A 12,547-nucleotide genomic window follows, 5' to 3' on the forward strand; every position below is an offset into this window, starting at 1 on the left:
ATTATTTCTATTTCTGCTTCATATTCATCACAAGAATCGTAGGTACGCATTTTTGTGCAGACAGAGAGTCTCTGTTTCAGCCAAAATGACTCCAGGGAACCACACCGAATGCTGTGGTACAGCATTGGACACAGGTTTCTGGCCGCAAAAGCACTCTTCAGCCACCACTTTCTGCCCTTTGTCACATAAGCCAATTTTAGATCCAATTTGCCAAATTTCCCTGGAGCCCATGGGTTCTTACCTTCTTGACTAGTCTTACATACGAGGCCTTTCCAAAGCCACACATACTGATATAAACTACATCCACTGCACTGCCCTTGTTCACCGACTCAAAAAACAAACCTGTCAGGTATGATCTCCACCTGGTAAAGCCATGCTGATTATCCTTGATTAATCTTTGCCTCTCCAAGTAGGGATTTATTATGTTTTAATCCCATAAGTCTTTCCAAATGTTTCCCCATCATAGATGTTGGTCTCACTAGCCTGTGGCTTCCTATCATTCTTCCTGAATAATGGTGCCACATTAGTTGGCCTCCACTCCTTTGGCATCCCTCCTGTGGCTGAAAGGGGATTTGAAAAAATTAATGTCAGAGACCCTGCAATGTCCTCCCTCGCTTCCCAGAACAGCCTGCGATGTATCTCACCCGGGCCTGGGGATTTACCTAACTTTAACCTGGTTAAAATCACTCTAGCTTCCTCCTTTTGAACTGTAAGTTGTTCAAGTATATCACAGACCTAATCTTTTACTATGTCACTTCTATAGATGAAAAGTACTCAAAGTACCTCAGCTCTGTCTTTCTGCTCCACAGATTGCTACTTTTGTTCCTATTGGGCCCTACTCTTTCCCTGGTTATTGCCGTGCCCCTAGTATACTCATAAAATGCTTTTGGATTTTACTTTATTTTATCCACCAGTGTATTTCCATGTCCCCTCTTTGTTTTCCTACTTCCGTTTTTAAGCAACCCTCCGCACTTTCCATACCCCTTTAGGGCATCCACAGTATCTTGTATCTTCAATATCTATCATAAGTTTCCTTTTGTTCCTGATTCAATCCTCCACATCCCTTGATATCCAGGATTCTTTGGACTTGTCAGTCCCACCTTTCAACTTTATGGGAATGTGTTGGTCCTGCACTCATTACTACACTTTCGAACGTCTCCCACTGCCCTAGTGTGGATCTTCCTGAATGACTTTTGCAAAGGGTTTTTGGAGAGACTTATCAAGTTCTACAAGTCTTAGTTCTAAAGTTCCTTTAGGAAGGAACTTCTGGGCTAATCATTGATGCATTGCTTGAAGATGGATGTATGAAACTATCATGGCAGGCCGCCATCATCAACAACAACAAGAAGCTTTGGATGCATCCAGCATAGGACATCAAATTAACGAACTGTAACAGATATGGTTTGTCACATTTACCCAAAAGCTGTCAGTTCTTAACGCCTGTAAAGCACATGGCACCATAGGACATTGGGCATATATGGACTGGAAATCTGGTTCCAAAGGGTAAACTAGACCCAGAACGAAACACTAGTGACCAACAAGATGAAACAACATCACAACACTGTTAAGAAGGTGCACAAACAACTGGAATTTCCTCCCTAGGGGAATTGCGAGTCTACCCACAATACATGGATTGCACCGGTTCAAGGAGGCAGCTTGCCTCCATCGTCTCAAGGGCAATAAAGGGACTGGCAATAAATGCTAGCCCAGCTAACAATGCTCATGTCCCATGAATAAATTTTAAAAACCACACACATCCATAAGTTTGAGTCTGTAAAGCGAAAGGCAAACTTTGGAGAAAGACCAATATTGTTAATTTCTCATGCCATGTTAACAGTATAAAGTGGCCAGAAGCTTTTACAGTTATTTTAGCTTGGTAAAAAGACAAACATTAAAATTTAAAATTGGTTACAGATGATAGCACCAATAGATTACTACAACATATCCTGAAAGATGTGCCTCAGCAAGTGGTACTCCAGGTCTATATAACATCACCAATTCTATACATTGGTAGAATTGCATGGTGGCTCAATGGTTCGCACTGCTACATCACAGCGCCAGGGATCCAGATTTGATTCCACCCTTGGGAAACTGTCTGTGTGGAATTTGCACATTCTCCCTGTATCTGCGAGGGTTTCCAGCAGGTGCTCCGGTTTCCTCCCATGGCCCAAAGATGAGCAGGGTAGGTAGACTGGCCATGCTAAATTACTCTGTAGTGTTCAGGGCTGTGTAGATTAGGTGGGTTAATGCGGGGGGGGGGGGGGGGGGGGGAATGGGTCTGGGTGGGGTGTTCCAAGGGTCGGTGTGGACATGTTTCCACACCATAGGGATTCTAAGATTTTACGATACCTGCTCCTAGTCCACTTTGGCCAGATCCTGTTTTTTCAAGTTAAAATTGGCCTTTTGCGAGTTCAAAATCTTTATTTTTTTTCTCTATCTTTGTCCTATTTTATGATTACTTTAAATCCTGATTATATGCGCTGTCCGAAAAAGAGCTTAAGAGGCGGGTGAGGAGGCATAGGTTGCAGTGGAAGACATGTGGGGCTATGGGGACCAGTGTGGGGAAGAGGTTGTATTTTGTTTCAGTCATTCACAGGATGAGGGAGTCACTATGCTAGGCCAGCATTTACTGCGCATCCGTAATTGCCAGAGGGCAGTTAAGAGTCAACCACGTTGCTCTGAGCCTGGAGGCACATGTACGCCAGACCTGGCAAGGATGGCAGTTTCCTTCCCTAAAGGACATAAGTGAACCAGTGGGTTTTTCCCACAATTGACAATGGATTTATGGTCATCATTGGACTCTTAATTCCAAATATTTATTGAATTCAAGTTCTACCATCTGCCATGGTGGGATTCCAACCCGAGTCCCCAGAACATTACCTGGGCCTCTGGACTAACAGTCTAGTGATAATACCACTAGGCCATTGCCTCCCCATTAAAGGGGTCACCCTCTAAACAGCTCTCCTCCACTCCCAGCATCCTTTGCAAATGGCTGCCTCCAAACTCTTTCCAAAGGCCTGACCTCAGTTGCCACCCTGCCCCACCGACAAAAGTCCAACCCGCCCAGGAGACTCTCTCGAGTCGGGTTTTGCAGAGTTGGGAATTTCCCCCAACCCTGAGAGTGAAAATGTGGGCCTTAGCTGTGCTTATTTCAGCATCGCAGTGACAGAATGGATTGCCCCAGAGGGACAGCACTTTCCTGGATTCACTGAACAAATTGTGACAATTACCTTGACAGCTGCAGTGTGAGGAACTGGAACCTTCTTCACAGAATCCTGAAACAACGGTGGGACCTCAACAATCACTTCCCATGGAAGGGGTGGAGATCCACATTCAGCACTGTCAACAGGCTGACCTGGATAAAAGTAGATAGTTGATAATTTTTAATTACACTTTTAACACTGGAGCACAGGTCTGGGGGGTGCGTGGGTCCAAGTCTACTGGCAGAACACCAGCCTCCAATATTGTGCCACATGTACATACTTGTCTATAAATTATTTCTGGTTTTATTAAAATCTGCATCTTTACTCAGCTGCTTTTCTGGACGAAATATGGTCCATAATTAGAGCTAAAAATACAACCAACTATTGAAAATTTGACACTAAGTACATAAGTGTTTTCTGGGCCCACAAGCCAAAAGGAAAAACTAGCAAACTTGCAAATGAGGCATTCTATTTGTCTCATCCTATGTACTTCAAAATGACGTTTCAGTATGACCAGTACATTCAATTAACTGTTTTTTGCCTCTGGGTATTATCAGGTTGAACTCATTTTTTTTTGTCAACTCCTGGGATATGGATATCACTGGCTGGCCAGTATTTATTATGTTGCCTTTGAGAAGGTGGTGTTGAACTGCCTTCTTGAATTGTCGCATGCTGTAGGTAGACCCACAATGTCCTTAGGGAGGGAATTCCAGGACTTTGACCTGGTGAATGGTGAAGTAACAGCGATATATTTCAATTTGCAGCAGGGATGCCATCAGAGGGTTATCAGTTCCAAACACTACGCAAGCTGTGTGTGTAGGCCAAACCTTCCAGTGCAGTACTGTATAACTGCTACAATGTCACAAGGGCTGTCTTTTCAATGAATCATTAAAGTAAGATTCACTTAGATGAAGCTTAACTTTACATCCTTCCCTCTCCAGATGACAGTGAGTCTGATAGGTAACTTTACGGGGCCGCAAGGAGTGAAAGGTTCAATTGTTTCCCAGGCCTCCAGCCTCACTGATCCTGCTCATCACTGAAATCATTCCCAGTCACTTGGTCATTCATTTCTTGGCAAACAACATACCATTCTGATGAAGGGTCTAGGCCCGAAACGTCAGCTTTTGTGCTCCTGAGATGCTGCTTGGCCTGCTGTGTTCATCCAGCCTCACATTTTATTATCTTGGAATCTCCAGCATCTGCAGTTCCCATTATCTCTAACATACCATTAATTACTGGTTGTACTTTTGGATCTCTTTTAAAATCTACCTGATGTGCTCAGTGTCAAATTTTGTCTGGCCACACATATCTATGAAATGCCTTGTATCATTTTTCAATATTAGAGGCGTTTATGCAAACTTATGAATACAATAACTGATTGTACGCTTAGATCTGATTCAAGACTACACTTTGATACATGGAAGTGAAAGTCACCACAGACAATGGCTGAAAGTTTAACGTGAGGGTCACCACTTCTCAGGCAGAGGGTAGGCAATGGTCACCTCAGTCTGTCCAGACATCCAACCAACTGAGCTAACTGACCATGCCGACCCCACTGCCCCGATATGTGAAAGCATTGAAATAGAAGCTTTGGAAGAACAGCAATAACATACTACATGTACATATATATTTATTAATAAATTATTGTTTTTTAAAAAATTTGCATCTTTATTTAGCTGCTTTCATGAACAAAATATAGACTGAAATTAGATCTAAAAAGTACAACCAACTATTGAAAATTTGACACGAAGCACAAAGATTCAGGACATGCAGGCAGCGTCTGAAATGAAGGCAGGAAGGGGATAGAGATTTAGGAAGGGAGCTTCAGAGCACAGGGCTGGAGATGAAGGAAGTGGAGGACGTACATTGGAGGAAGCCTCAAATAGTGCAGTGCCTATGGCTACTGTGGAGCTGCTCACTAATGAACTATGGCAGCATCACCAAGGTCTGAGATTGAGATCAATGGCAACCTACAAACAGATCGGATGATTGGTTCATTTCACTGGCTTGGTTTGAAACGGTGCCTTCCAGAATACTGCAGACGCACGTCATTAGACAGATTCTCATATTTCACTAATAAATTGTAGGTGGTCACAGCGAAAAATGCTTAAATTGAAGATTCTGCCAAAAGTACACTTACCAGTAAACGGCTCATGCGCCCATTCAGTTGACCGGGTTTCAGTGAAAGTTTCCAGTCGATACTGAAAGAGATTTAAAAAACGCAATTTTGCATTAGGCCAGTGAACAGCATAGTGGTAATGTCACTGAATGACGAGCCCAGAAGCCCAGACTAATGCTCTGCAAACATGGGTTTAAAATCGCACCAGGGCAGCTGGTTTTGTTCGATTCATAAATCTGAAACTGAAAGCTTGTCCCAGCAGTGAGATTGAAACTACTATCAACTGTCATGAAAACCCACGTGATTCCCGTTAGGGAAAGAAATTTGGTCTGTATTTAACCCCAGACCCAGAAGAACACGGCTGTTTTTATAAATGCCCTGTGAAATGGTTAAACAGTTCAAAGGTGTTAGGGATAGGCTACAAGTGCTGGTCTTGGAATGACGCCCTCATGAGAGGATTAAAAAGAGTTGAGAATTATCCATAAGTCTCCATTGTCAGAGGTCAATTGCAGCCCATCGCAAGGTGCCTTTCATGTTCTACCACTGGTGGCAGGGAAATCACAATCCTCTCTTTATCGTGGGGGGCATTTATCACCCAGTCCCTCCTACACTGTCACTTCCAAGATCCTACAGCCATCTTCCATCACAAAGGACTAATCGTATCCCACCTTCAGTCAGCAGGGGGAAGGGGGGGGGGGGCAGTGGGGAAGAGGGGGTAGGGGAGTCAGCAAACAGAAGAGAGGCTAAAAAAAATGAATGGAAGATGGACCGAACTGTGGTCAAGGGCTAAAAGAAAAGGTTGATGTAAGTGTCTTACCCTGTACATGTTGAAAGGTGTGAGATCCTGAAAGACCATGTCTTGGGCAGGGTGGCTGCTGTAACAGCAGTGAGCATCAGCAAACTCTGTCAATGCCTCTCTTGCTGCCTCTTCAGTGATGGATGGAATTCTAGAAGTAGATAGACAAAATGTCAAGTCAGAAACCAGGGATTTGTGTGAAATGTTGCATTCCAAGCTTTCCCTTTGGATGGCATGCAGTGTTCTGAACTGATCAACCTGAAGGACCCAAGATATTCCTGGTGTTGAAAGTTGATTTATGACTGAAAAGGAAGAGTCCCTGTCAGTGTTGCATTATGTGACCTGTTAACAGGCAACACCAATCAGACAGAGTTTTAAGGTTTAGGGATACAAGTAGCCCAAGGGAAGAATTTGTTGATTCTCCACTGTGATAAAGCATCTTTGAATCACTCAGCAGTGCAGCAATCAATGACTTTAATATTAACAGTGACTTACCTTTATCCATTCATGGGATAATGGCTAGGCCAGCATTTATTACCCATCCCTAAGTGTTCAGAGGAAGTTTACAGTTAACCGTATTGCTGTTGTTCTAGAGTGACATAGTCACTCTGGAAGGATGGCAGATTTGCTTCCCTAAAAGACATTATGGAACCTTTTGCAACAATTGACAATGTCACTATTGACTAGCTTTTAATTCCACATTTTTATTGATTCAAATTTCACCATCTGCTGTGGGATTCAAACCCTCCAGACCAGAACATCATAGCCCAATATTTGAATCTGTTTATACCCAAAAGACATAGCCGTGGTAGTTGTGATCAAAGAGGAATCTTAAGAATGAGTTATTGAAAAACCGAATGGGTCTGCCTCTTTTGTGTTGAAGGTGTGTCTAAGGGCTGACAATTCATGACCTCTGGGAAGACAGTGTACCTCCACTCCAGCTGCGGCTGTGGTCGGTCCCTCTTGTCAGACAGGTGCACTGGTGGAGAGACGTAGTTTCCATCTGTAACCAAGAAGCAAGATTCATTTCACCAAACCCTGTCATTTACAGCCAACTAAATACCCAGACTGAAAGGGTGTGGAGCTGGGGTTCTCTCAGTAGGACAGGACCAGACTGAAATTTATCATGCTAACTGGTCCATTTTAATTCCTGGGGTGAATTACAAGTTGCCCTCACCTAATACCTTGATTTTCCACCATATGGCCATGGCACTGAATTATAGATGCCAATGGGTTGCCCAATCTGCTCACCATTTCTTTCCCCAGGTAGTTAGTCCTCATAGGTAGATTCAAGCAGCAAGCATTGAAAGACTCTTTGGCGTCAAAGGCTTTGCACTGATCCCGTGGACCCCTGGAATTTTCACTGGGAGTCAGTGGATAGTGATCGTGGCAGGAATCCTCCATAACCCAAAGGCATAACAGTGAGGTCACTGAGAAGTTCTGAAGTAGCAATCTTCAGCTCTTCATCATGATCCTCCCACCTAGAGTATTCATGGGAAGGTCATTCACCTGAAAACCTGTAAAAGTTCAAGCACACATCACTGTCTCACTTCACAGTGATCGCTATGCGGATATTTCACTCCAAACCTACCTCCACCTGCGATAGTTCCCTCGTAGCCTCTTACACTGTCCAACATTTCAATAGGAGGTGCTGTTGGGCCTTCCTCATTCTCCATGTCCTCTGGTCCATCTGCAGAGATCAGGACAGTTAGAAATGTATCGGCCAATGAAACATCTCTGACCGACTGCAGTGAGCTAAACCTATTGAGGACTTTATAGACAGTAATTGTTTCTACATGTCTGATGGAAGTCTTTCCTTGAACCTGTCACTCAATTTTTAAAAACTATCCAGGCTGCCTATTATACACCTCGCTTGGCTTTCTATTTCAGAAATTATTTAAAGTAAGGAAGGAGAGAAAGGTTTGTATTTCACAACCTCAGGATGTTTCATGGTGTTTGACAGCTGAGCACATACTTTTGAAGACACAGTTGTAACGAAAGAAATGCAAAAGCAAAATTGTGCACAACATGCTCCCATAAAACAGGAATGTGATAATGACTGCATAATCCTTTCTAATAGTGTTGATTGAGAGAGTATTACTGAGAGAAGTACCTTATTCCCTTTTTTGAGGTCATGCTGTCTTTCATAGCCAGCTGAGGGCTTGACATTGTGCTGGAGTGTCAGTCTAGAATTTACAAAGGCTTCTGCAGTGGGAATTGAACCAAACAAACAATTGACTTAAAAATACAAGGGCACCACCACTGAGACACAGCTGATATTCAGGGCTGCAATAGAGGTGAGTATTCAGTAGGGAGCATAACAGCAGCTAAGTGAGCACCATCCACAATACACAACAGCCCAAGGTGAATAACTCTAATTGTGGTCTTGGACTTGCAAATTACACTGGAAAAACTGATACATGCATGAGAGTGTTTGGCAGAAAAATAAAATGGCCTAACCATGGCTAATAAGAGGAATTAGATCCAAGGAACAGGCACACAAATTGGTCAAAAATGCAGTAGACCCGAGGATTGGAAGCTTTCAAATCTCAGCAAAGGAGGATATAGGGATTGATTAAGGGGAGGAATAATTCAGTACAAGAGTAAACTCACACAGAGCAGGCAACCCGATTGTAAAAAGCTTCTAAAAGGTATGTGAAGAGAAAAAGATCAGTGGACAAATACAGGTCTCTTACAGTCAGAAACAGGTTAAGTTATAAGGGGAATGAAAAGATGGCAGACCAATTAAATACTCATTTTGGTTCTGCTTTCAGAAAGAAGGATATAAATAACATCCCAAAAAGTTTTGGAATACAGGGTCTAGTGAGAGGGAAAGACTGAAGAAAATCAATATTACTGGGGAAATCATGCTAAGAAAATCAATGGGATCAAAAGACGGATTAATCCCCAGAGTCTAAAAATATACATCAAAGTACTTGAGAAAATAGCCCTTGTAGTAGTGGGTGCATAGGTGATTATCTTTCAATACACTTTGGAACAGCTCCTATGGGTTAGATGGTAGCTAATGTAACCCTATTATTTAAAAAAGGAGGTACAGAGAACACAGCGAATTCATGATGGCTCCAGATAAGTGTTGAATATGTAAAACTAAAGCACATAGGATTGGGGATAGTGTACTGATATGGCTGAGCAGGTTGATGTGAGGAAGGAAGCTGCAGACTGCTGGAAGGTATCAAAGTGGGCAGAAAGGTAATATGTGAAATTCAATCCAGAGAAGAATGAGGTAACGCAAATGGCAAGGGAGAACAATGCAAAGGCAAAAGCAAAGAACGATAGAATAGCAAGAAATGTAGGGGTACAGACGGACCTTGGGACACAGATTTATGGACTCCTGAAGTCGTCTAGATAGGTTAAATAAGGTAGCTACGAAGGTATACAAGATACAGGCAAGGCCTCAGGTCTAAGAGCAGGGAGTTTATGCTGGGACTACACTGGAGAGGTACAGAGGAGGCTTACCAGGATTTGGACTGGGATGGACAATTTTTACCATGAGAAAAGATTGGTTTTCTGAAATGTTCGATCAAAGAGTGGATGTATCAGGGTCAGGCTGGCACTGGTTGACCACCTCTCACTGCCATTGAGAAGATGATGGAGAACCACCTTCCTTTCTGTCTGGCATCAACTCTTTTGTAGCAGTTTGTTGGAGCTGATTAGCTGACTTGGCCACTTCAGAGGGCAGGTAAGTCACATATTGGCCAGCCCAGTAGATATATTTCCTTAAAGTAAACCCGGTGGGTTTTTAAAACATTGATAGTAGTTTGAAGCTCATTGTTACTGAGATAGGCTTTCATTGATTCATGAATTGAATAAGTTTTCACTAGCTGCTCTGGTGGGTTTAGAATGTGCATCACCCTATTATAATAGGCCTGGACTGCTGGGAGGATAGCCAATGACATTATCACTATGCCACAATCTCCCCTTAATGGCTGGAAATGTTTTCTTTTTAAACAGAGGAAGCTGCATCAAGTATAAAATGATGACAGACCTAGAAAAAGTGGATATGGAGGTCTTATTTCTGTTAGCAGAGGCAATAACCAAGAGGGCTTAAATGTAAAGTAATTGGCAGGATTGGCGGGCAGTTCAGTGATTTTGTTTTTTCTGCCAGAGGCTAGTGGGGATCTGGAACTCACTGTTCAAAACAGCAGTAGAGGCAGAACCCTTGTTACACTTATAAAGTATACAGATGCATACAAAGTTCCACAACTACAGACCATGCGCTGGAAGGTGAGGTTGGATACAATTGCTTATTTATAGCTTGCACAGGCAAAATGGCTGGCATGCTGAGTGGCTAGCACTGCTGCCTTACAGCAGCAGGAACCCAGCTTTGGTTTCAGCCTTGGGTGACTGTCTGTGTGGAGTTTGCATGTTCTCCCCGTGTCAGAGTGGGTTTCCTCCCACAGTCCAAAGATGTGCAGGTTAGGCAGACTAGCCACGCTAAATTGCTCCATAGTGTACAGGATGTGTGGGTTAGAGGAGTTAGTTATGGTACATTTCCCCACAGTGTGCAGGTTAGGGGAATTAATTATGGTAAATGCAGGGTTACAGGGGTAGGGTGTGAGGGGTTGGGTCTGGGTTGCTTGCTCTTTACAGAGTCGGTGCAGACTCGATGGACTGAATGGCCTCTTTCTGCATTTAGGGATCCTATGATTCTAAATTTGTAGATGTTCTGCCTCACTGCTGTTTGTGGAACCTTGCTGCAATCAAATTGCCTTCCAATTCTCTTTACATCACATTTCAAAAGTCTACTTTATATATTGTTAAATGCTTTCAGATACCCTAAGGACGTGAAAGTCACTACAGGAATTCTTAACTTCTCCACAAGTATGATGCTAGGAAACAAAGATATTGCAATCCACGGAATCAAACCTGGAATTGAACAATTCTTAGAGCTTAGCTTCTCCCAAGCTTCAGCCAACGAATGCAAAAGGAATCTTTTTACAGAATAGCCATACTAGGCACGACACTAGCTTATCAATTTGAAGAGGTGCCACATTTTGAACACAATAAATCCTAATAATCCCAAGTGTTTTTTTTCTTGAGGCAGAGTATTTTGTTTAGTAATTCATCCACACGTACTCAATTTATATATTTCTTACAAGTTTTGAACAAACACAGTGAAATTCATAGACAAACGCCATTGTTGTACGGTGATAAAGGTATTTTCACCAAATGTATATATTTTAAAAAAGAACACTGTAACATACCAAACATCCCCAGGCTCCAACTCCCAATACATCAAATGACAGTGTATGAAAGAAATAAGTGGGTAATTGTAACAATGGAAGATGGTGATATTGAATTGATGCTCAATACAATCTCTCTCCAGTTGTTTCTTCCATTGACTTTAATGGAGGAGGGGAATCAGGAAGAACGTCAATATTTATATTCAAACTGTTCAGATGAGTTAGGAACACATTTGGAGCAGGCAGGACTTGAATCTATGCCTTCTAAGCCAGAAGTAGGAGCAGCACCACTGTGCCATAACAGGCAGAAAGCATACGGGGAATTAATTCAATCTCATCCTCTCTAAATTTAAAATGACCATACTTCATATTATATAGCTTAACACTGCTGTCAAAATATAAATGTCCAGTATTTCATTCTATTACATTCTAGCCAGGTATTGCTGAAGGGATAAACCACTTCCTTTCTGCAGAATGCACAATCATTCTCAGCAACTTATGATCATTCAAATTCAGAATATTAAAGCTACTTTTCTTGTGAAATGCACATCTTTTTCACAGAAGTGGTGGTATGTTTCATTCCTGAGATTCAGTGCCTGGATTCTAAAATCAATTTTCATATCTAAACAAGAATAAGACAAAATAATTAATGGTAATTGAATTGATTAAAATGCTAATTAATTATTGAAACATTATCTGCCGATTTAGGCTTCTGTATTTTTGTCGTGAGTTTGTTTTCTTTAAAATTCTAGGGTTATCCCCACTTCTGGTGTGGCAGAATTTTTAAAAAAATAGAAATTATTAATGGGTGCTGAGTTTAGTCTAATATGAGTTCTGCTATAGAATGTTACACTAATCTCGTAATTAAAACTTTAAATCGGAATACACACTGTAACAATGAGATACAGAATGTGATATACAGAAAGGAAGAGAGACTGAGATAGTACGACAGGGGGAAAGACTGATAGAAGCAGAGACAGGGCCGTACATCTAAATGTGAAGATTGTGTGACACAAAGAGAAAGCAAGAGTAATGTAGAGAAAAGGCAGTGGCATGGTGACTCAGTGGTTAGTACTGCTGCGTCACAGGGCCACGAACCTGGGTTCGATTCCAGCCTCAGGTGACTCTCTGAGTACAGTGTGCACATTCTCCCCATGGGTTTCCTCTGACAGTCCAAAGATGTGCAGGTTTGGTGGACTGGTCATGCTAAACTGCCCATTGTGTT

The 12,547-nt window shown here is 42.3% G+C and overlaps 1 protein-coding gene across 3 annotated transcripts in view; it reads right to left on the reverse strand.

Moving 5' to 3' along the window:
* Nucleotides 1-12,547, reverse strand: part of LOC125460130 (protein SSUH2 homolog) — a 44,482-nt gene that overhangs the window by 18,903 nt on the left and 13,032 nt on the right. For all 3 annotated transcript variants that reach the window (XM_048547249.2, XM_048547246.2, XM_048547247.2), the window contains exons 2-6: nt 7,710-7,808; nt 7,049-7,121; nt 6,140-6,269; nt 5,344-5,404; nt 3,231-3,355 (exon numbers count right to left, since the gene is read on the reverse strand). In XM_048547249.2, the coding sequence (XP_048403206.1) occupies nt 3,231-3,355; nt 5,344-5,404; nt 6,140-6,269; nt 7,049-7,121; nt 7,710-7,794 (474 nt within the window). In that variant the 5' untranslated portion in view covers nt 7,795-7,808. The remainder of the gene's footprint in view (nt 1-3,230; nt 3,356-5,343; nt 5,405-6,139; nt 6,270-7,048; nt 7,122-7,709; nt 7,809-12,547) is intronic.

Source organism: Stegostoma tigrinum, chromosome 11 (assembly GCF_030684315.1).
Source record: "Stegostoma tigrinum isolate sSteTig4 chromosome 11, sSteTig4.hap1, whole genome shotgun sequence".
NCBI classification, from domain to species: Eukaryota; Metazoa; Chordata; class Chondrichthyes; order Orectolobiformes; family Stegostomatidae; genus Stegostoma; species Stegostoma tigrinum.